This window comes from Falco peregrinus, chromosome 1 (genome assembly GCF_023634155.1).
Source record: "Falco peregrinus isolate bFalPer1 chromosome 1, bFalPer1.pri, whole genome shotgun sequence".
NCBI classification, from domain to species: domain Eukaryota; kingdom Metazoa; phylum Chordata; class Aves; order Falconiformes; family Falconidae; genus Falco; species Falco peregrinus.
The window spans coordinates 46,571,823-46,594,755 of NC_073721.1; the positions used below are offsets into that span (position 1 = coordinate 46,571,823).

The following is a 22,933-nucleotide window of genomic DNA, read 5'->3' on the forward strand; positions in this document are numbered from 1 at the left end:
CATAAGTGCAGACACAGGAAATCTTTAAAAATGGAAAAATAGTAGAAATTCATACTGAAAATTTATCTGGTTAAATCTGTCCTCCTATTGAAGGCAAAGAGCTCACAGTCCATCCTTACAAAAACATTTTACCCTCTGTTCATGAGCACCAGCCAGTCTGGGAAGAGCAGCTCTGTGCCCCAGTAAGGGTGCTGTGTCACATTTCCCAAGTCTTCTCATTCACTGGGGTGGCAGTAACATTTTCACCGTGTTACGTTTATATCCCAGCTGCTGTAGCACTATGCATGCAAGTGTTTGGCAAAGCAGGTATGCAGCTGGGGAATAAAATGTGTACCAGATGTGCTGGACCAGATGAGCTCCTTTACCTGACTTTAGCAGCCTGTGCATTGAGAGCCAGGGGGGATTCACCACATGCTTTCCCTGAAACATGTCCTTGCCTGGCAGCACTGCTCCAGTCCTGCACCTCGGGTAGGAGGCCCTTCTGGAGGGCTTTGGGTGGTGGCCCAGGCTGGCCCAAGCCTGGCTGCCTGTGTGGCACAACAGGGAGGCCTCTCTTGGGAGAAGGGCTGTATGCATCCAGCCATTCCTCACCGGGGGCTCGTGGCTCCATCCCAAGGTAAAAGAATGCCTCCATCTGGTAAAGAGCGCAGAGATTCGGTCAGTCTTACACAGCATCCTTCTGTGTGCAGGTGCCACTACTGGAGTCAGCCACCCTTTGCATTGGTCCTTTTTCCTATAAGCAACGTGTTATTTCAAGCTGATACATTTTTCTTTACTTGAATCACCTCCTATGCCTGTTGTGTTTTCTAGCCAGGTCTTCCAGCTTGTCTTCTGCAAACTTCTCCTTGCAGAGAATCTTAAACCTATCTTTTATGCCTTCTAGGTGGATAATTGGAAGGAGATAGGCAAGTTTCAGTGGGTGTTCCTCTTTTCTCTGTAATTTTGCAGAATCAGGTAGAGCAGTGGGATGCTTCTCATACTAACCTTAAAGGATCACTCACCAGCCTGAAGTGACTACAACAGATCTTGCAGTGTTGTGCTTCAGGATGGAGCAGAAACTTATAAGAAAATTTTCGTACTTTCTTAGGTCACTAATTTTTAAGGAGAGGCTTGTTGGAATCTCAGAGCCCCTTCCACTGAGTTGTGGTTGGTTGGTTTTATTTTTTTAATGGACTGTGCTCTTGGTCTTCAAAATTATCCTCATCTCTAAGAATAATTTGCATGCCAAGGCAAACCTATCAAGGCAAAAACTATCTTTTGAAGTGTGATAATAACCAGAAGGCTGGTAGAACTGGCTTCCTGCAGCTCCCATGGTGTAGAATGTTCCCTTTCAAGGTTACACCTACTTTCCCCAAAACTCCAGGTGAACCAGTGAGTTGGAGAGGAGGGCCAGGCTTGATCCAGGATGGATCTCAGGAGCCAGTTAGAGCAATGTGCATCTGGATCTAAATTGCACTGGACTTGTTTGGAGCCATGGGACACAAAGGGGATTTCTAATACTGCAGTAAGCAGAGCATCATGTAATGGGGGAATCTAATCTCTGATGTTGTCTCAGCTTTGAATGTCTTTTTCCATATTTTTGATGTAAACGATGTTCTTCAGGTTTGCTTGTCTTTTTACCTCCCCATCAGTCTGCAGTGTAAATTCACAGAGGACGGATGAAGAACTCTTCTGCCTTTAAGATCAAGACTCTGCTTTTGATGTTTGGACAGCAAGAGGAGAATGTCTTTCATGGGAGACCTTGACACAAATAGGTCTACATTAGGAAACGAAATTGGCAGTGGTTTTGGTGTGGTACTTAAGACCACATCACGAAACCATGCAGTAACTCTGTACAGGTTGTAGTTTTCAGGAATGCTGAAGAGAAGTTTAGGGTTGAAATACCAGCAGCACAGCGAGTCCGCTGCAGGCCTGGGCTGAGTGTGTTCATAGCTATCAAGTTCTTTTTAAGAGTCTGAGGTAACAGGTAGGAGGCTTCAGGGTTGGATTGAGGTTTGTGATCCACTTCTCTAGTAGAGCCTTGTCTGGGTGCTTTTCCAGCACGCATCCTGGAGCAGATGCTTCCTGTCCACTCCCTTTTTGTCTGAACTGGGACCTTGCTGGCCTAGGCTCAGGATCAGTGCTTCACCTCTGCCACTGCAAGGGGGGTCACAGCTTTTCCTGGACTGCTACCTTGCAAAGGGAGTACTGCAGTTTGCCTCTTCAAGGAAATGTGGCATTGCCCAACATGTCATGCACAGACTTGGCAAATTTTAAATTACAAATCTATAGCCTTGTGCAGCTGTTTTTTGAAATCTTCTTTGGCCTTAATTCAGGATCCTTTAGGTCGTCATGAATCACTCTGCTGCTGGTGCTGGCTTCGAAACATAGGGCCTCTCTTTGCTCGCTCTCATCAGTTGTTGCCCTTCCAGCTCTCTCTTATAGTAATTCATTTGAGTTCATTCATCTCTGCAAGATGAAAGTTGGGTAAACAGACAGGCATGTTAAGGGCTAAATAATACCGAGTTGTCAGGGAGTTCTTTCTATCCAGAAGGTCTAAGCCTTTTCCAGAGGAAGTTGATATTATCTTTTTAATAGATTGTGTAACTGAGGCCAATGCCCTCTCTGCAGCACTTGGGATGGAGCACAAGTCCCTGACACCCACCCCAATGCTCTGGTTACTCTTTTCCTTTTATTTGCCTCTCCAAGCACACATCTCCCAGATGGTCCCAGCATTGCCTTCCATTATTTCTTTCAGAGGAAAAGAAGAAATTTTGCCCTTTTCTCCAGCATGCATCCTCCATGGTTTCAGTCAGATGTGTGCTATCACATGGGTTTTCTGGCTCTGCATGCTTCTTCCAGTCGTTGTTCCAGAGGCAGAAAAACATGCTGGAAGAGTTATTGCTTTTCTCCTTTTTATTTGATATTCTTTGCCTGTCTCTGCAGAGCCATTTAGATAAGGGGATTTATCAAGCTTGAACTAATTAACCCTGGATGCAGGAAGTCAGAATGGAGTGTTCCAGCTGTGAAATCCTCAGGCTTACCCTGAAGCACACATGGGTCTGAAGGAATTTCACATCTCTTTTCCCTTGCCGGCAAATCACTGTGGTGAACATTTGCTGTTGCCTTACTGGACTTCTCTCACATGTGCCATGAGGGTGGTTTGTTGGCAGGGCTGTTCAGTACCCCAGACTGGGTGTAGTGGGATTGCACGCAGCATGACATGTCTCTGCTGCCACTTCAAGGTTCCTGTACTTGGAGATTTTTTCCTTTCTTGAGAGAGAGGGTTGATTTTGAAAGAAATCTGGTAATTTTGCCTGTAGGAATGTGCTTTAGAAGATGTTGCCAATCGCCTTCTCAGTGCAGAACTGGCAGCCAAAGACTGACTTCACAAAAAAGGGAGGGAAGTGGCTACCTGAAAGATCAAGACAGGAAAAAAAAGTGGTTGCTGAGTTGGCTGCATGGGCAGTTTGTGCCTTCAGAGCCTTCTTCCCCTTGTTTCATGTTGCCATAGGTCCAGTGGGTCTTAGGAGAACAGCTGTCCAAGACAGAGTTTAAAAGTCTTGATTTGTTTCTTTCTGTGTTCCCTGGCTGTGCTTGGTGGTGTCAGACTGTCTGGGAAGTGCAGCAGGACTCTGATGCCAAGTGTGTCCTTCTGCCAGGGTTAAAGAGCGATCCAGAGACAGCTTCTGAAACTGATGCAGAAGAGAGACCTCCATGACACACATCTGGAATCAGAAAAATATGAAGGCTTCCAGTGGAATCCAAGCCACAGAAGAGATAGAACCTTGTGCCTACCTCAGTGTGCCAGTATCTTGTCAGCACCAGCAGAGCTGAAGTGCTGGTTCACATGAAAATCGTTCTGTCACTATGGCCATGAAACTGTTTCCTTCCTACAGGAGAGGGTGAAGGGGTGGAAGGGAGGGATGTCATTTAATCATACGAGGATCAGTCACACTTCCATCCTTGTGAAGAACTGCAGTTCCAGATTTAGTATCTCCTTTTGGCACCCAACTATTTGAAAGTGTCTCGTATTCTGTTGTGAAGGTCAGAAGTGCGGGTAATGAGTCCCCTGATAATTCAGCACAGACCTTTCCCTTGAAGGAAGAGAGCTCAGATAAACATGCAGGATTGCATGTCAGGAGGTGATAAACTCTGACGGAGGATGTTCCTTGCAGCCTGGAAAGGGTGCGTGATTTCTGTATGTCTGCTCTTGGGCTGCAGGGAGAGTAACACCATCCTGGCTTTAAGGAGTGGAGTGAGTATCGTTCTGTTCATGTCTATAATGTTTGCAGACACATTTAGTGGTATATATTTTTTCTGGAATTACCTTCTTACGTTATTTTTTCCTGTCTCTCTTGTGCACTGCTGTGCAAGCAGAACTGCTTGCTTCTTTGTGAACCAGACTGGTGAAATAGAAATAGTCTGAGTTAAGGGGGAAAAAAAATAGATAGAAAGGTTTTTGGTAGGATTATTTTAAGGTGGTCAGTTCCCTGGGCCATCTGCAGTGCAGATACACAAGTAGCTTGCTCCAGCACATGTGAGGCAAGGCGGGTATTGGCAGGGAGGGGACATGTCAGTGAGCGATACCTTGAGCTCTGTCGCTGTCACGAGCGTATTGCTGAACCGGACCTGGACACCCTTGGCCTGGCATATGTCGACACTGGAGAGAAAGCCTCGTTATTGCCGGTTCATGTTCTCTCTGCTTTGACTGAAAGGAAAGCTTGAATCCAGTGTAACTTCAGTCCATGTTAATTATGGGGTTTTACTGTTTTTTCCAGATTGCCCGACAGGAAGGAAGAGTCATTTTAACCTCTGGGCTCCCATATCAGACTGTAAGTGTTCAGAGCTTCTGGCATTTTTCTGGCATTGTATCATTGCGTGGTCTGGGATGTGCAGTGTAGAGAAGAGGAAAAGTCAGATGTGAATGCAACAGCTGGCTTGGCTTTTTCATGTTTTCTGCACTAAAAACTACATTAAGGGTCTTGAGAGGTTTGCTGTTCTGAATGACCAAAGCTCGGGGTGAATTTTTTTTTATACTCAGTACTGCATCAGTGAGGAGAGTGATTGCTCTCCACTGGGGGCGGGGGGTGGAAATCGAGCCAAGCAATCCAGAACAAAGTGTTTCTGTTTGGCCTTACTGGCAGGTGAAAGGCAGCTCAATTCCCATGCTTTTTATCACAAAGATTCTTGTTTACTGACTGGCTCCACACTGACATAGTTTCAACACTTAAAAGATGTTCCTTCAAGCTTGGAAGGGAGAGAATGGAAGCCACCAAACGTGGGTCCCAGTCAAAGCTGTAGAGGTGTTCTGTTCCTATAGATACACATAAAAACCAAAGCAAAACCCAACCTTACTCTCAGCACCAGATGTTCAGAGCCCTTCATGGCACATGAGTGTTGGTAGAAATACACTGAACCTGTCATGGCAGTGGTTGCAATGTTATGATGCCTGTTGCAGGTCCTTTGCACTTCGTTACTGCCCAAAAATTCATTTGGAACAGTGAACCTATTCCGGATTGCATACATGAGCCAGAGTGCAGTAATTCTTTGTAACAAACTACCATGTAAAAGCTCAGGACTAGCTAGTAGTAGCTGGTTGGAGTATTTGCAGAATATAGGTTGCTGAGTTCCTACATAATAGCTGAGCATTGAAGAAAACTTCCCTCATGGTGAGACACTGTGAGACAAGTGCAGCCGTGCCACACTACAAGTTCTTATCCAGGCTGTGGTTCCTTGAGCCTACAGTTGAGTAATAGGTTATTCAGCATCCAGCTTAATCTTATTTGGCAAAGTTTTAACTTCAAAGTACTGTGTAGGAATTGCAAAAGGAAAATAACTGCTTCCCAGTGTACAATACTGTCCTGGGAAGTGTCTGGTTCCCTTTGTATGCCCTGCATGAAGACAGGATGGCTCTGCTAGGCTTCTCTACTTCCATGTAGCTGATCCCACCTCACTGTGAGTACTCATCATGTTCATAAAGAGGTGTCTGGAACTTCACAGTGTTTGATCCCGGATACAAATTTCTCTGCTAAATGTGGAACAAACATAAGGGGCTGACCACATCAACCACTGCAAGTCTATTGGCCATCAGTGAACTCCGGGTGAAACGGTGTATAAACTGGAGGGGTTGAAGTGGTAAAACTGTCATTGGGCATCATCTCCATCATTGTGCTTTTGCATACTGTGTGTGATCCGGGCAGGTCTCCTGGGAAAGCTGTGACTGAATTCAGTTTCTTCTTACTACCCCTGTCAGCACTGCACCACCACATTGTAAGTTGAAGGGGACTTGCACAATCACATTTCACATATAAAATGCTGCAGTTCTTCAGTGTTTCAGTAGTCTCTGAGCTATTGCAGCAGTGGCTACCTGTCACATTACCCATTGTGCTTCTTAGATGAAAATATAGAATGTAAACACATACTAACTCCAAATACTATTTTTAATTAAAACTAAACCGAGTGTATTAGGAAAAAACCCACAGATCATGATGCACAGAGTGCCTCATTTATTGTCTTTTCGGTTTATGACTTGTCTTTTGAAGCTGCAGTCCCAGGTAGCAGAAGGAAGGTGTTTCTCTGTGAACTGCTCAGAAAAGGCAAAGGAACAGGCCCTGCAGGTTCTGAAGCACTTCAACGTTCAAGTATCCCTGGCAGATATCTTCAGCCGTTGCCAGGTAGGACAAGGCTTGTTTAAGTTCATGCCTGCTCACTGTTTCATGCACAGCAGGCAGTGCTTCAGCTTTTTGGGTCTTGCGCTGAGTGTATTCTACTTGGTTCCCAAGATTTCTGCTTGAACTTTGGCAACATCTTGCAAAGCTGTGAGGAGTTCTGAGTGTGCTAACATCCGTCAGAAGTGTTGATGACTAAGTCAGAAGAGCAGAGGCACTGCATCTGCAGCTTTGCTAGAAACTGCTGTTTTTCTGATTTTTGATACTTGGCATGTGTTTTGGCATTGACTATCATGGTTATAGACTCTTTGTTGCTGTGTTCTCTGTCTAGGACACATGCTGTTTTAATTATAAACCATGTTTAATTATGGCTCTGTGATTCTGATAACACTTAATTACTTTAATAGGAGGATTTTTTTTTTTGGACTGTTATTTTTTTCTTTTTTTCAGTAGCTGTTAGGTTAATTCATGTCCATGCTAGTTGATGACTCCAGATTGTGTTTGGCAGTGGGTATCTGTGGATTGTTGTTAGGAAGAAATTTTAATTGTGTTAGCTCAATCTCCATCTCTTCCAATTTCACTCTTGTATGTGTTACAGTAACACGCTGAAACTTATCCCTTCAAAAACCGTAACATAAACCAACATCTCTCATCTTATCAGTATTTAAAGAGAGAAAAAGAAGAAACTGCAAATCTGGCTAGAAAAGGAGCTTTCTCTTAGGAATAAACAAGCCAGCTGAACACTTCAGTGAAGTCTGGCTCAGTGCCTTGTGGTCGAGCTTGCGGGGTCTCCTGGCTTTTTGGAACTGCACAAGTGTTGTAGAAATAGCAATGACTTCTGAGCAAGCACACCAGAGAGCGTTTGTTAGACCTCTGCTTATATCTGATGTCGGTTGTTGAAACTGTATCTGTAACTTATAGGCAAAATGAGAGTTGTCCAGCTGTGCAGGTTGTCTGTAAGAGGAGAATGACGTAACACAGTGCAGATTGGATCGACATAACATGGGCTGATCTTACTTCAGGATAAATGTATATAATCAGATATAAGATACTGTGTTCAGTCTTGCGGTTTTATTGTTCCGAGAACAGATTGCTGTTGTTATGTAGTGGCGTGCTGGCTTTTTACTATTTTAAAAAAAACTTTAAAAAACCTTATGGATTCTCCGATTCCCTGAGATCCCATAAAATAGCAGTGTTCTTCCTGATGGTTGTTGAAATACCACAAGAATAAGCACACACAAAAAAGCATGCTGCAGAAAACTCTGTAATAAATGCAGAAGACTGTGCAGCATATGATATAAAACTGACCACTTGCCCATGATCTGGAGTCTGGAACTGTTTAACTATATGGCTTTTTAGTACATGCTGTCTTAGTTTACAATATAAATAGAGGTAATCAATCTGGCTAGGAATATATACTAAGTGTTTGCTTACTTTCAGGAGAAATGCCTTCCCTGTAAATTGTGGTGGTAGAACAGCTGCATGTTTTATACCGCTAGGCATGGGAAGATGCTATTATTTGTCAAACTGCTCTTGTGTCCTGAATCATATATTTACCTACATTTAAGGCTTTGGCATTTTGGAGCTGATTGTGTTCAGCTGTCCTCTACAGACTACACATTTTGCTAGTACGCTGCTGTTGCTCTCGAGCAGAATCCAAGCTCTTACAGCTGCACATGTCCAGCAGACGCCCAGGCAGTTACCGCGGAGTGCTCAGCACCGCAGCTCTCACAGGTCTGTGTGCGAGGGGGTGAGTGGTGGGCAGCAGGGTGAGGAGGCTCATATTGCGTAACTGCGGAGTATTGACTGCCCGTGTCAAAAACTGCAAATTTCTGCTTTTAAGAGGGTGCTCTGGGGCCACTGTGGCCGACAGAGACATCTGCACTTCATTTGTAAGTTCTTTCTAAAACATCCTAATTCTCTGCAAACCTAATTGGCCTTAATTAGGATGGAGGCTAGATACTTAAAACTGCTGAGCTCTGCCTTCCATCCTGCCTGTTCTGGTCTTTAAGCAGGTTACAGACCTCAGGGCCTGCAAACTGCTGTGAGGTCTGCAACCTCCTTGTAGGAACGTGAATTGGTGAATTGCTAACGGGTGACCGATTCGGCTGTCCCTGTAGCAGGGCAGCGATGGTGGTGTGCAGGCCAGGGCTCCAGAAACACCCAAATGCTGCTGTTTACATGCTCAGCAGGAGGAGGAGGAGGCTGGCTGATACTGATTCATAACCTGGGCCACTCTCCTGCCTTGCCTTCGTGGAGCTTGGCCGGCCAGTGCCTGACCTGTGGGCCGGGCAGCGAAGACCAGCCCCATTGTGCTTGCCAGCGCACTCGGGATGGGTTATCGGCTGTGGTCATCCATTGTAGATAAGCGTTTTCTGTGTGTCACAGGAAGCAATGTGGCATCCTGCCTGACTCTCTGTCTCATGGAGCAAGGGCTTGTTTTGTCTCTTGGGCTTCTATTCTGTAAATGATTTGAGTGAATATGTCAGCAAATATTGTTGCTGTAACAATTAATGCGTGTAGTGCAGAGCACATGGTAAAAATAGGTCCCAATTCAATGTTGTACCCAAGATTGCTGTAAAATATGTTTCCTCTGTCAGCTCCCTCGGCAGGGATGGATGGTCTCTCTTTCGCAGATATAAAGAATGGGCTTGCTTTGTAACCCTGCCAAAAAACAGCCCTATTTTGTTAAAACAATGGCAAATACTGTTACCTCTGTGTGACTTAGAGCAGCAAGCACACAGAGGATTTCACCCATGGGCTTCTCAGCATTTCTGCTTTCAGTTGTGCTGGGCTTTGACTTGGTTGATCTGCTTAAAGGCTCCAGAAATGGAGACTACTGCTGGTAGCATCGGTTATGGCCTGCCAAGTGTGATCTTCTCATTGCATGTCTCTCTGCTGCATTTTAAGGACTCAGTGATGGTCATGGAGAAGTCACCTGTGCATAGTAGCTTTAGCCAGGCCCGGCGTTGCCTTCAGTGAGGAACATTTTAGGAGGGCTGAGTGAAAATAAGATGAGTTCTGTCTTTTGGTGACATGCAAAAAGCTCCCGAGAAGTCCTTAATTTTCACAGCCTTAAAATATTTGAAATAAGCTCATTCCCTCTGTTTGAAATGCAAATGTCTTTTGGCTGTCACCTCTGCACACGTTTGAATATCTTGTATACAGCTTTTCTTCTTTCCAGATATCCAAAAGTGGCTCCTTCAGAAAGAGGTGGTGTGAAATGCGTGCTGGGGGGAATTCTTACATGATAAATTTGGCACATTGGTCCCTTACACGACGCAGGAAGATCTTTGTGGAGTTGTCAGGGGCTGTTGTAAGCAGCCTTAGGGCCAGCTAGCGAATGCGCTCGAGTGGAAAATCAGTGATCCTCTGCTCTTGACAACTTGGAGGAAGTTCTAACACACAACTTGCATTTAAGAAAGAAAAAACCCCAAACCTGCTAAAGAAGGGGACCTACTGGATGGCTACAGTGCTGGATACAAACACCTGACAGCTAGGTAATTTTAGGGGGGGGCGGGGCTGAAATTTGGTTCCTCTCACAGGTCCATCCATTCAAGGAGGGGTTATCGCCCACCCCTCCTGGTGCCGCAGCCACCCTCACTCAGCTGTTGTGTCCGTGCATAGGGCATGTGTGCCTGCTTTGACACTCGGGTAGGGCCGGGTAGGACAGCAGGTAGACATGAACTCCATTCCCGTCTCATAAGGAAACTCTTGAAAACAGACATGTTTAACAGGTATTACCTGTATGGCTGGCCTGTTTTTTTTCCATCTTGCTTTTCTGTGTCGTCTGAAGATCCATCTGAAGCAAGTATAGACTGCATCTACTGACCTGGCAGTGTGTGCAATGCCTCTTGGTTTATGCCCTCCTTCTCGGTGAGCCTGGGGTCCTCATCATTGTGCTTCCTTAGGCTAAGGTATGGTGTCTGGCCTAGCCAGCTTCTTGTCAGTGAAAAAACACTTGTGTCGAAGAAGATAAATTCAGGCAAGGGGCTGGCAGCCCTCAGTTGTGAGTAATGCCGCTCTGTGCAGCACTGTCAGGGTGAAATAACGGTTTGAATGGTGATAAACTGAGGAGATAAACAGTGCAAGTTGTTAGCTTTAAATCTTTATCTCGCAAGTATTTGTCACGAAGGTTTGAAGGGAAAACACTGTGTTCAGTGTTGTACAGGATCACCGATAAATTACTCCTGTTATAGAAGAACCTTGTAGTTAAAGGTTTGTAACTCTGCTGTAAAATCCTTGCTGGTTTGAGGCTCTGCAGACAGATTTGGAGCCAGAAGGGCCTGTCCATCTTCAGAAAGGCTGAACTGTACTTTACTTAAAAAGTGTAACTGCTGCTCAGCTCAATTTTGAGTCCGAAGTTTTGCTCTTATGCAAGGGAGGGAGTGGGCTGGGGGACCTGGGTCGCACAGTATTGCTATGCCACCTCCTTGCCTCCCTTGGGCTTCTCTTTCCTTTTCCACCCTCTCTTTGACTTAACCTTTAGCCTTTAAGCTGTCCAGGACAGGGACCCTGTTTGAACAATACCTAATGCAATGGGACGCTGACCTCAGGTGAGGTTTCAAGGCTTTCCTGCAAGGAAAAAATGATTGCAGTTGTATCCCCTGCAAAAATTAGTGTGGAGGGTGAAAAAAATTTTAGGCTCCAGCTGCAGCTTCTGCAACTGAACAGCCCTGCATTTATTATAGGATTATCTGCAAATTTAAATAGGTTGTCTCTTTCACTTCACTGAATGTTCTGATCCTAAATAAGCAAATTACATCACCTATTCTGATGTCCTGTTTAACTTATGACCTCAGCCTGAGCGCTGCAGGATGTGCGAGATAGCTGCTTTATTTCATTGTCTGGAGATCTGATATCTTCCCCCACCCCCCTTTCCCTGCTCTTTCAAAGCCGCTCACCCCAGCCTTTTAGAAAGGTGTCAGCATGGAATTAGGAGTAGGCGGGGAGGAGGGGGGAGGAAGAGAGGAAACCACCATTTTTTTTGAAATTAGGTGCAAAAGTGTTCTAGCAGTTACAGCAAATGTTTCTGGTTTTTTGTGGTTAAGGTAACGAATTTCATTGCTGCAAAGCTCATCATGTGCAAGCTGATTTACGCAGAGGGAGCCCAGTATGGAGCAATCCATTTAGCAGGGACAAAGAAAAAGACCTTATGATTAGATGAGAAACCCTGTGCTTGGGGCACTTTGCGAGAACCTTTGAAGCCAGCCTGGGAACTCTGGCAATATTAGTCGATAATTAGTAATATAGATCCCTCAAGCTGTCGTTTAGATTGAAAATGTGCATGTCTCTCATGAGCCTCTGTCACACCAATCTGATCAGCAGGCTTTTTTGTTCCTTTTATGTGGGTTGCTCTGTCGGTCCAGATGATGATGAGAACTGCCAGACATCATCTTTCTCACTAACTTGTGAGCCGAGCAGCTATCTCCATGCTCTAGCGTGTCATGGAAGTGGGGCAATTTTATTCTGTGGTCACCTTTCCTGGCCTGAGCAACAGTCATTTTATTCTTTTAGATGTACCAGTTGTCCTTCCCCACGCGCAGTGAAAAACCAGTAGAATTTAAAGGCTACGCATTTTGTAAAATGGTTCTGCCCCAGCAGACAGCGAGGGATTTGTCTCAGGAGTTGCTTAGGACAAAAAGCATCTTCAACTGTAATGGGGCTGAGGCGACCATCAAAGAATTTTTGAAAATGTCACTTCTCGAAGCTGGCGTTTCAGCTTTTGAGATGCCTTCCACTGACGTAACATCGCGTCCCTATTTACTTCCTTTCAGCCCTGAAATCTCTTTGGAAAAAGCCATGTCACCATCTAAATGAAGAATTAAGAAGGGTCATGTGTGCTGGATTTGGTCATCTTGGGAATGCTGAGAAAGAGAATATCATTTTGAAAGCCTCTGTGGTTTAATGAAAGGTTCATCCATAGGATGTAATTTGTCAGCGCCTACAGGTCAGGAAAACCTGTGATTAACAGCATCTGTGGTTTCCCCAGATGTGTAAGTTAGCTGCTTACTCCTCACCAGCCCTTAACCTAAACTGAAAACTCAGCCCTGTGCCTACCCACTACGTAGGCTGTGATTTCTTGCTTCAGAGTGTGATTGTTCCACACAAAGGGTAAGGCCCTCTTAATCTTTTTGTTTATCCTGGGCTTGGCAATTTAGATGTAATCTGCGACTTGTGCTGCTGAGACTGGCCAGGAAGCACAGCTGGTATTATTCTGCCTCTACAGACATTGTGGAGGGAGCGAATTGACCTCAAAAGGTACTTGTCCTGCGACTGTCTGAATGTGAGCATTCAGTCGTGAATGCACCTAGCCCTGGTGCAGCGGCGTTTCATTCACAGGGATGTAGCTCTTTTTATTTGGAGTGGCTCTATACGACGGTCCTTAAATAGCATCAGGGATTGTGATAATTTGTCGTGGCAAATTGTGCTCCTCTCAAGTCTCCAGTTGAGATTTTTATTTGCTGATCGCTAAGGCTTTATAAACTCTGGTGAGAGCTCATGGTGAGTGCTCACCATTGCTTGCAGGGACATGGGGGCATGCCGAAGCAAAGCACCTCGTCCAGGTTCCCAGGTGGGGTTCCCAGCGAGAACTGAGCAAAACCCCCCCGCTCGTGGATGTAGGGTACGAGGGTGGGCAGCACGCTGCCTGCTCCAGCTCTGCCACACAGTGCATGAGTGCACCAACCAGCACCAATCCTGTAAAATTCCCAGCCTGTAGATTGCTTTGCACTGTGCTGCTGTCCATGTAAAGCTCAGAGCCCCCCCAAAAAAGGGCTCGACTGGGCCTAATTCTCACCAGCCAGCCCGGACAGTGCTGCCTGGTTCCCACAGACTGTACACTTCCCTGCCAAGATTTCAGTATCTTCAGAAATTCAGTGGAGCATGAAGGTCACAGCAAGGGAAGAATGACAGCCTGAGATTTTTTTTTTCCCCTTTCACCAGCTCGGAGCAGACTGTTGTCTCTCTAGCATGTTGACTGTTTTCATAGGGTTAGCGTGAAGTTTATGTTTTACACAGACCACTGGAAGTCAGATATGGGAATGCAGCAGATCAGCTGTGTTTCTTCAAGGAAGACGGTCTCATGTTGCAGACTTTCTTTCTCAGTGTCTGTAAAAGCTTGATTTCCAGTGAAATTTCCTTTACAGATCGTTGTCTTTAGGTTCTTTCTGTGGACGTATGTGAGAGACTATACCCGAGGTTTCGGTTTGTGTATTTATTTCCTTTCTCTTATTTTCACTTGCAAAGCTGCAGGCGGATATTAAACTTCAGGGGGGGGAAAGCTGTTAATTTTTCACGGTGTTATGTATTACAATGCTCAAAATGATGATGCCAAATTAGCCATTAGAGGTCAAACCTCAGCTGACAGCAAATGTTTTCTTTTGAGGAAGTCATCCTTATTCCTGGGAACTAGTTTTGTTCTCCTGTGCTAAATGCAAGAAAGGTATGAATGTGTGTTTTTTCCTGGAGGGCAACACTAGCTGGAAAAATGCTGGTTTTAGCCAGTGGAAACAGCACAAGCAAACAACGATTGGCAGTGAAAACAGCACTTTTATTTAGACTAGCATAGAAAAGAAGACACAATGTAGTGCAGAGTAAATGTCCTTTTATACAGTTCTGTACAAGGCTTTTTCTTCCTCTCATGGGTTTGGACAGACTGTGAAGTGCATTGGTCAGCAGCGATGCTGGTGCACTGGGAGAAAGTAATGAAAGGTCAGTGGGTGACAGTGATGGAGTGACTGTAAGGAAAGCGAAGAACTCTCTGGAGAAGGCAGTGACACAGCTATAACTCCCATGTGTCCCAAAGAAACTGTCCCCATGTTTTCTCTCAAATGTCATGAGAAAACAAGAGATTTGTAGCCAATTTAAGTTCTGTTGGTTTCCAGTCCCCTGTGCCTCCTGAGGTCAGAGTTCAGTGTATTGACTGTGTCAAGAAGTCAAAATTCCCATGTTTTATACACTGTGGAGTTGCTCCTCCTTTTTGACATTGGTGCCCTTATAATGCTCTTTGTTTGTATGTCATGGTAAGGATGGGATGTCCAACTCCCAGTGTTTGAATGGCTGTAAATTTAAACTGGTGCGTTCTCAAGATGATAATCCTACGTATAAACCAGCAATACAATCACTGGGTCTTGCTATTTGAGAGACCTTGTACATTAAAAGTTAAATAATGTCAAAGTTCTTGTTTTCACAACGTAGTGACTAGCTCCATTAGTAGTTCAGGTGGAGTGAATTGATTTGAACCTATCCAGAAGGCCTCCAGACCTTTATTTGCAGTTCATAGATCAAGATGATTGAATAGTGTCAGATGGGAGCCTTCCAAACAGTTTGATGTGGGCCATCTTGTAGCACAGGTAGTACCACGGCGATGTTTTCTCAATCTCTGTTGAGAATCCTGCACAAAACCATTGTCCTGTTGTTGCAAATGCAATTAAATCCTGCTACGTGCTTCAGGGGAACGAACAATTTTGCAGTCATCCAAGATTTGCAGTGTTTGTCTGGGCAGCTGTTAATAGCAGCAGCAGACCTTTGTTCCTTCAGAAGAATGTCTGATCTCGAGGCATTTTTGAAGCTTTAGTTTGAGTCAGCATTATGCACTGAGCTACACATACTTGGCTTCATTGCAGAATTTGCCAGATCTGTAATTGCTCGACAGCATTTATCTGAAGACCTTTAGGCATTAAACTGTGTAACTTCCTACTGGCATAAAATTAACTATATCTGTTATTCATATTATTAATTGGATGAGATGACACCCTACGCCAAAACCATACATCTGTGGACTCCTGTGGCATGTATAACATTATTTTGTCCTTCATCTACTGCTGCAAAGGCATTTTCAACTAACAGTGAAGATGATAAGCAGTGTATGTAGGGTTTGGGCTTTTTAAGAAAGCCTTGTCCCCATAAGGTGTACATGATCTAAGTGACTTACTTGACGTAAGAAGAGACTGTTTTGTGTTTCTGTAAACCCTTTCATCTCAAAGATCATACAGTGTTTCAGAAACAGAGACAGGTAAAGCATTATCCTGATGAAAAGAGAAACAGAAAACTTTTAAATTAGTTTCTCAGTTCATACATAGTGTCAGTCTTGAAGAAGAAGGTATTTTGCAGTTATCTTGATGGCATACGGCTATATTGTGTGCTGTAAGCCCAAAGCTGGATTTTGTTGACCTAGGTATGGATGCTGTCATTTAATCAGTCATTTATAAGAGGCTCAGGATAAACTTTTCTCTCTCTTCCCCCAAGAAGGCAATAGAAATCCCTGGTAGCAGGAAGGTTTTTATAGTGAGCTTATGTGAGAGTGTGCTAATCTGTAACAAAGTCCCTAACGGCACAAAACTTCTTCCAGAGGGCAGCCCAGTACCCTCCAGTTTCCTGACACCAGCAGCGATAGCTTAGAGGGAGAAATGATAGTGTAGGAGTTTTGGCAAAGGTGGAAAATGTAACATTCAGGGCATGCTTCTTGTGAGTCAGAACATTTTCTCTGGACTAGTGGATTTAGATGATTTACCTGTCTTAATTCAAGATATGCAGTCTGAGTCAATTGGCCTTTTATTTAGGGAAGTGCTGGGGGAAGATGCAGGGGAGAGCCTGTTTCTCTTATCTCCACTAATTTCTTCATTCCTACCTCTACCTCAGCTTTTCTCTTGGTAGTTTCTGGGGGAGCTACTCCTACTGAAGCATTTTAGTGGAGTTGAAGAGTATCCTATGTTTAAGGTGAGCACAGCCAGGTTTATTTTCCGAACTGCCCCTTAAAATGATTGTAGTTACAATCAGGTGTCTTGCAGCCAGGAGAGTGGCCCAGCACCCCCTGTCCCCTACCCACTTGTCTGTCCCTCATGTTTACAGCTTATGCTTGGGGAGGGGGCAGGTGGGGAGCCAGATGTGGAGACTGATCTGGCTGAAATGAGAGTCCCCATTTGCAGATGGATCAATGTTTTGGCGTCACAAGGGACCACAGGAGCAAGTTACGTCTTGGGTGTGTACTGATGGCATGGACCGCTGCCTCTGGCAGCCCCTTCCTGGGGCAGTGCCCCTGCCTGTGGCATGGCAGCAAGCATGGCTGTCCTGCAGCAGTATGGGCAGACCACTCATCTCTGCAGCTGTTAGGGTTTTAATTTGACAGTCTGATTTCATGGACTTTAAAGAGGGGGAGATCACTGTGCAGGGTCCTGCAGGAGGAAATGAGCTGGTGGTTGGAGAGAAGGAAGTTGGTGACAGAGGAGTCAGAGGAGGAACATGGTTCCCTACGAACAGGGTCATGTGAATGGCTGTTCAGTGACAGGATGGAGTGATGGATGTGCAAGAATAATAGGTCACTGGGGAGTCAGCCTGAAAGCTGAAGCCTCTCAAAATGTGGGACATCGTGGAAAAGAAAGTTAAAAAGACATAAAGTAAGGCCGGGCAGCTTCTTGCAAACCAGCCTGGACAGCGTGCTTCCCTTGGCTTATTTTTGCACACTTCGATTTCTGACTATATAAATGAGTCGGGCACTAAGAAGATGTTCTTCGCACTTCCTTCTGTGCAGACACTGGCCTGTGCCAAAGGACTGAGCCTTCACTCCCAGGAGTAAACCCATCCCAGAGCAGGGACCAGCCCTTCCCCACCCTGAGGAGCCTTTGCTCTGGCTGCCTCCTGCAGTTGGGCCATTCCTTCCCTGCCCCTGAGCGGGGCCTTCCCTGGATCAACGGCATTTACTGGCATTTACTGGAGGGCTCAAATTACCCCAGTGAAAATAATCGGTTATGCAAAGTTACGCTGTTTAGATTGGGTTTCTTCTGTGTGGCCAGTGAGGTGTGAAAGTCAATCTGCTCAGCAAACCCTCAGGGCACTTTCTCTGTGCTGACTTGATATGATAGCTTCAGGGTTTGGCTGGGGGGGGGGGGGCGCGGCGGGAAGCTGGCCCTGGGTTCAGTTCAAAGGGACCCAGATCACAGGTGGTCATGGTGGGACTGGGCTCGTGAGCAGCACAGTGCTCCTAAATCCAGCCAGGGCTGAGCAAGCCCCAGCCTGGCAAAGCAAAAAGGTTGGCTGAGAGGTGGGTGCAAGGTTTGGATCTTGCTGGGCTTGCAGAGCCCTTTGGTCACCTCAGCTGGGAGATGGCTGGCGAGGGCAGGCCATGGCTTCTGACTGAATATTCTTGTTTATGGTTTTGTCCATGCACCTGTCTTCACAGGCTCGTCATCATGGTCCATGCAGTAAACAACAGTGTAATTAGTAAATTCTTACAATTAGGAGAAGGACTTGCTGTAGCAGGAGTGTAGCAGGTGTCCATCTTACACTTTTTTTGTGATCATCTTCCTTTTCTCCCTGATAGAATCACAGATTTGGGGATTCAATGCAGAAAAGTCCCTGTGGACCAATGCAGCAAAGCCCCTCTTGACTCTGCCTGCCTGCCGGCTGTGGTTTCTGTGTCATTCCTGCAGAGAGAGACACGGGCTCGCTTCCAGTTTGAGCTGGCCAGTCAGCCAGTGGGGAGGCTGTGGGTGACCAAGCGGTTCAGGCTGAGACCCTGAATTACCATGCTGGTACAGCACTGGACTGCCCGCCTGTAAGATCAGAGCAATGGCACGTAAGGGGCTTGCTGGCTGCTTACTGGTGGTGTAAGCGCTGGAGGATCCCAGGGTAAGCAGCATGAGGGATGGTTCAAGGGCTGCTGTCTTATCCAGGTAATGCAGAACCAAGGTAATGGGAGCAGTGTGGAAAAGCGGCACATGCATATTTAAATCAGCATCAATTTATGCTGTCGCTCATCTGTGACTTACTGCAGTAACATTCATATTCAGCTTTAGTGCAAAAAAACAATACTCAGCTGCTTTCTTACTTCTTAATGAAAAATACCTCTTTAGGGTTTCTTTGAAGTCCCCACCCCTGAAAATCCCCACTATATTGTCATCATTGTTACTGTTAACAGCCCCTGCCAGTATCGGGAGCCTTTCCTGACAGATAGCTCTGCAGGGGCTTTGTCCCACGCTTCAATTCAGCCCTATACTATAGACAGTTTTAAATGGCTAATGACGGGCCTCCCAGGGGATTTCTGCCAAAGTCTCAAAGACCTCCCAGGTTTAAAAGTAGCAGGGTGTCCTTTTCCTGGGGCCAGCCGCAGGAGGAATGCACACAGTCAGATTCTCCTACCTAAGCTGCATCAGCCTAGTTATTTTTTCAGTTGCAAAGACTCATCCATGCGTATATAGCCGGTTGCTTAGCAGGAGAGAGATAGCTGTGTCAGTAGAGGACATGTAATAAAGAGAGGAAAAAGGTTAGGTGGAAAGTATCCCCATTAGTTTGAGGCGTTTTAATGTTGAAAATACCCTTTTTGACAATTGCAGAGAAATAGGAAAAGCTTTGGAAAATTAAGCCGGGGTCTGTATCAGTGGTACGACAAGTTTAATTCTTCCCAAGTCGGTAGTGATGGTCCAGTGATATTTATGGGTTACAAATAGGAATGTGAATGATTTCTGCATGAGCTGGGCTCCTACGTGCCATTTTCAGACGAGAGGCAGAAAAACACTTGAGGATCCCCAAGGGCTTCTTGGAAATGGGACTGGGACACTTATGCCATGATTTCATGAGAGTTTTGTGTCGTCGTAGGTGGATGCTGCTGCCAGATGAAGCCGTGCCTCTTCCCTCACCTCTCCCCTACCTCAGTGCCTCTCTAATATCCCCTGGTCCCAACACAAGTGCTTGTTTAACTGCAGAGTCGCTGGATCAGGGAACTGATCCCAGTTGAAACGGACCTGTCAAAACCAGATGGTTAATTTTAACCCAGCTCAGTTCCCCAGTCTGGTTCGCTTTGCAGCTGCCCAGATGCGTGGCTGCACGGGAGGGGGGGCAGGAGGACTCTGCCTCTGCTGTGTCAGCGTGGGCTTATCCTGGCCAAAGCCCTTGCGAGCCCACAGCTGAAAGAGCTCAGGCTGGCGCTTCGACAGCCCTTGTCGGTGCGGTCCCAGCCCAACGAAGAGCATTTGGCTGGTGCTGCGCAGTGTGCCAGGGAGGGGCTCAGTGAGGAGGGTGGCCTGTCCTCTGTGGCTGTTCGGTCTTGGCTCAGGAGACGAACCCTGTTAATATCTTCTAATTTTGGACCCTTCTGGCAGTTCAAAACTCTAGTTTGGTTCAGATTTGTTCTTCAGCTTTATAAACAAGGGGTGCAGTCAGGTGGGTGCTTATTCCTGTTGCAAACACAGACCATACCATTTTGATCAGCTTGTAGCCGATGTGCACCTTGCCACGGTTTTGCATCATGTCTGAATACAGTTCACAGCTTCTGAGCATGTTTCTCTATTTATTCATAGTGGAAAGGGTTCTTCTCGGTGATCAGCAAATGAATTTCCCACAGAATATGTAAGAATTGGTTCATTGCTTGCGCTTGTGCTAAGAAATGCAACTAAATCTTTCCTCCTGCTAAAAGAAACAAAATCAATACATTCTCTTATCTATTAAAATAATTTCATATTTTTATTGAGGGGAAAACTGCCACCTCTCAAAGTGATGCTGTGCCTTTAACTGGGCTACTGTTGTACAGAGTAGTTGAAGCTTCATTTAGCCTGAATGAAAAGCTTGATGCATGTTGCTGAAGAGAGGAAACTGGTGGTGGATGATTTACTTGGAATGCCCTACAGCAACGAGGTTATAAATGAAGAGAGGAAACACCAAGAGCACTGAGATCAGAACCAGAGGAAATACACGAAGCCTTGAAGTGACCTTATGTAAATTCATAATGATGAGACTTAATTGAACTCATTTTTTCCAAGGGTTGTAAAGATCAAAATAACAGCAGCCTTGAAATGCAGAGGTCTCTAGATAATGCATACGAATGTATGGCTGCCTACAGCCGAGAAGTGCCCCAGGTTCGTGTGACCAGCCTGCCCGGCAGCTGGTGCTGAACGCAGTCTTGCTCCAGGAGCTGTGGTGCCCAGGGGCCCCGGCCGAGGCAACGGGGCTGCTTGAGATGCAAAAGCAGTGCCTAGCATCTGAGTCGTGCTTTCTGTCCCCGTGTTGAAGCTGCCTTCGCTTAAATGCTCTATTTTAAACCCAGTGTTTCTGCACTGAGTCCCGGGAAGCCTGGTGTGCAGCTGGGAGAGCTGCTTGCGAAACGCACCGGTGTCCTCAGCCCAGCTCCGCGGGGGCGAGTGCCCCATTGCACAGACATGAAAATCCCAGTGAGGAGAAACAGAGCAGCTCTCGAGGGGTCGCTGGGCTGTGCCCTTCTCACTGAGCTTGGTTCCCGACATGAAATAATGTGGGCATGTGTTCAGTGTGACAGTGTTGGAAACTGATACAGACACTGTCAAGACCGAATTCCTGTGCTGTTCCTAGAGCTTGGGTAGTGGTTTTTTTTTTCCTCTGTGCTTGCATTCAGCTCTAGGATTCATTCTTCTTTTTTGTATTAATGCATTTATGGTAACATGAAGAAGTATTGATCTGGGGAGAAAAAGCAAGTGGTCACTGCTGTGAAAAATACTTACCACTGATGCCTGTGCCTAAATACTCTGGGCTGGTGTTTTCCAAGGACTTGCAGAGTTAGGTACCCACGTGCACTGAATGTCTGTGAAACACCAGCTGCCGAAGTCTCCCAAATTTCATTCAAAATACCAGATTAATTGATTTATTTAGATTCATAAACAGCAGTAGAGAGCAGGAGGCTCTGACCCAGTGAGAAACTGCAGATATGGCTGTGAGCAGCAGGCTAATGAAGATGAAAAACCTCCCCTGTCCAGAGTAATCCAAACACAGTCTTACATATGAGTCTGTTGGCCCAAGTGCAGCTGTTTGTCTTTGCAGTAATCTGAAGCCCAAGCAGTACCCTGAGAAGCACAGGGGACAGTGACTGTACGTAGCGGAGGTCAGTTGTGCTGCTGCCTAAACCAAACAGCCTCCCGCGGCGGAGGTGAACATGATGGCACGGCGGTGGCATCGCAGCTCCGTGGACACGCTCCCATGGGCACAGCCCAGCATCCCGGCTCCATCAGACCCAAAGAGAGCAAGAAACTCGATGTCTTCTCTTCAGAGGGAAGCTGGAAAATCTTCTCTGTATTTAAAGTTCCCATGGCTGCAGTTTGAATTTGGCACACAGTTGGCCACGGGGTTATCTGAGGTCATGTACTCAAATAGTTGTAGATAAAACAAGGGCCTGTTTGGATTGGAAATCTCCAGAGGGCTTTTCCTTTGCGCGCGGGTAATGATATTGCAAGAGGACATGAGCCAAAATAAAGATTCGTCTCTGTGTGCAGTAGCTCAGTAAAATAAAATGAGCAATGGAAAAAAAAAAAAGAAAAGAAAAAAAAAAGGAAGAGAAGAAAAAAGACTGTTTTCATTACGTTATTTTCTGAACTTGTGGTTGAGATGGAGGAATTACAGCCAATGGGAGGGAGTCCTGCAGCAAGGCGCCATCCAGGACCGGGCTTGCCACGCCGCTTTTCCAGGAAACTCCCTGTAGCTGCAGAAAGCTGCCGCTTTTTGGCTGCGCTTACCTGCCGGTGGGCCAAGCCAGGGCACCCACTGGGTGGGGGTCCCACACCGCAGTGCCAGCAGCAGGGCAAAGGGGACCCTGCCAGTGGCTTCCCTGGCTGCAGCCCTGGCCACCTCCAGCCTCGGAGCTCCTGCTTCTCTGTGCAGAAGTGTATTCCCCAAAATCCCTACCGGTTGGGGCAGTTATAAAGACGGAGAAGTTAATGGGTTTTGGAAGTCAGAGGGAATAAGATTCTGTTGGGCTCTTTCACAGGCCCTTGGGCTTCTATGGGAAACTATTTACTCACCGCTTAATGGACGACTGCAGAGCAGAGCACATTTGGACAAGAAACATGATTCAGTACTTTTCCAAGCTGCCATTAGAGAAAAGTTTATGCTTGTAACAACAGCTTTCTTCCTTGCTCTCTGCCTGCTACGGTGATCTTCGTGGATTCACAGCCTGTTGTCATGAAACTAATTGAAATGTAAAAGCAAAATGACAAAGTCGGGAAGAATATCAGGCCTTTGGGGGCTTTCTGTCTTCATGTGGTGTGCTCGGGTGCTGCAGTGACAGGTGCTGCTATAGAGCATCACCCAACGGGTAGGGAGAAAGTAAAGATGAGACAGGAATGAGGAGGAGAAGCCGGAGGAAACGTTGTTCACCACACTGCATAGCTCAGGGCACTGGGGAAGCCAAATTGGGTCTTGCCTCCTGGTGCCATGAGGTCCTGCCCGCGGGCCTGATGGCAACACACGTGAGCTGCGGTGGGGTGGCCAGTGTTGCCTTTGCTGGCCTGGAGGTGCCCACGCTGTTGGGAGCCGGGGCTGCTGCG

The 22,933-nt window shown here is 46.1% G+C and overlaps 1 protein-coding gene across 12 annotated transcripts in view; it reads left to right on the forward strand.

Annotated features, from left to right (window-relative positions):
• The window catches only part of EXD3 (exonuclease 3'-5' domain containing 3), a 290,762-nt gene that overhangs the window by 152,497 nt on the left and 115,332 nt on the right, over positions 1-22,933 (forward strand). For all 12 annotated transcript variants that reach the window (XM_055805397.1, XM_055805404.1, XM_055805412.1 and 9 more), the window contains 2 exons: positions 4,761-4,814; positions 6,525-6,656. In XM_055805397.1, the coding sequence (XP_055661372.1) occupies positions 4,761-4,814; positions 6,525-6,656 (186 nt within the window). The remainder of the gene's footprint in view (positions 1-4,760; positions 4,815-6,524; positions 6,657-22,933) is intronic.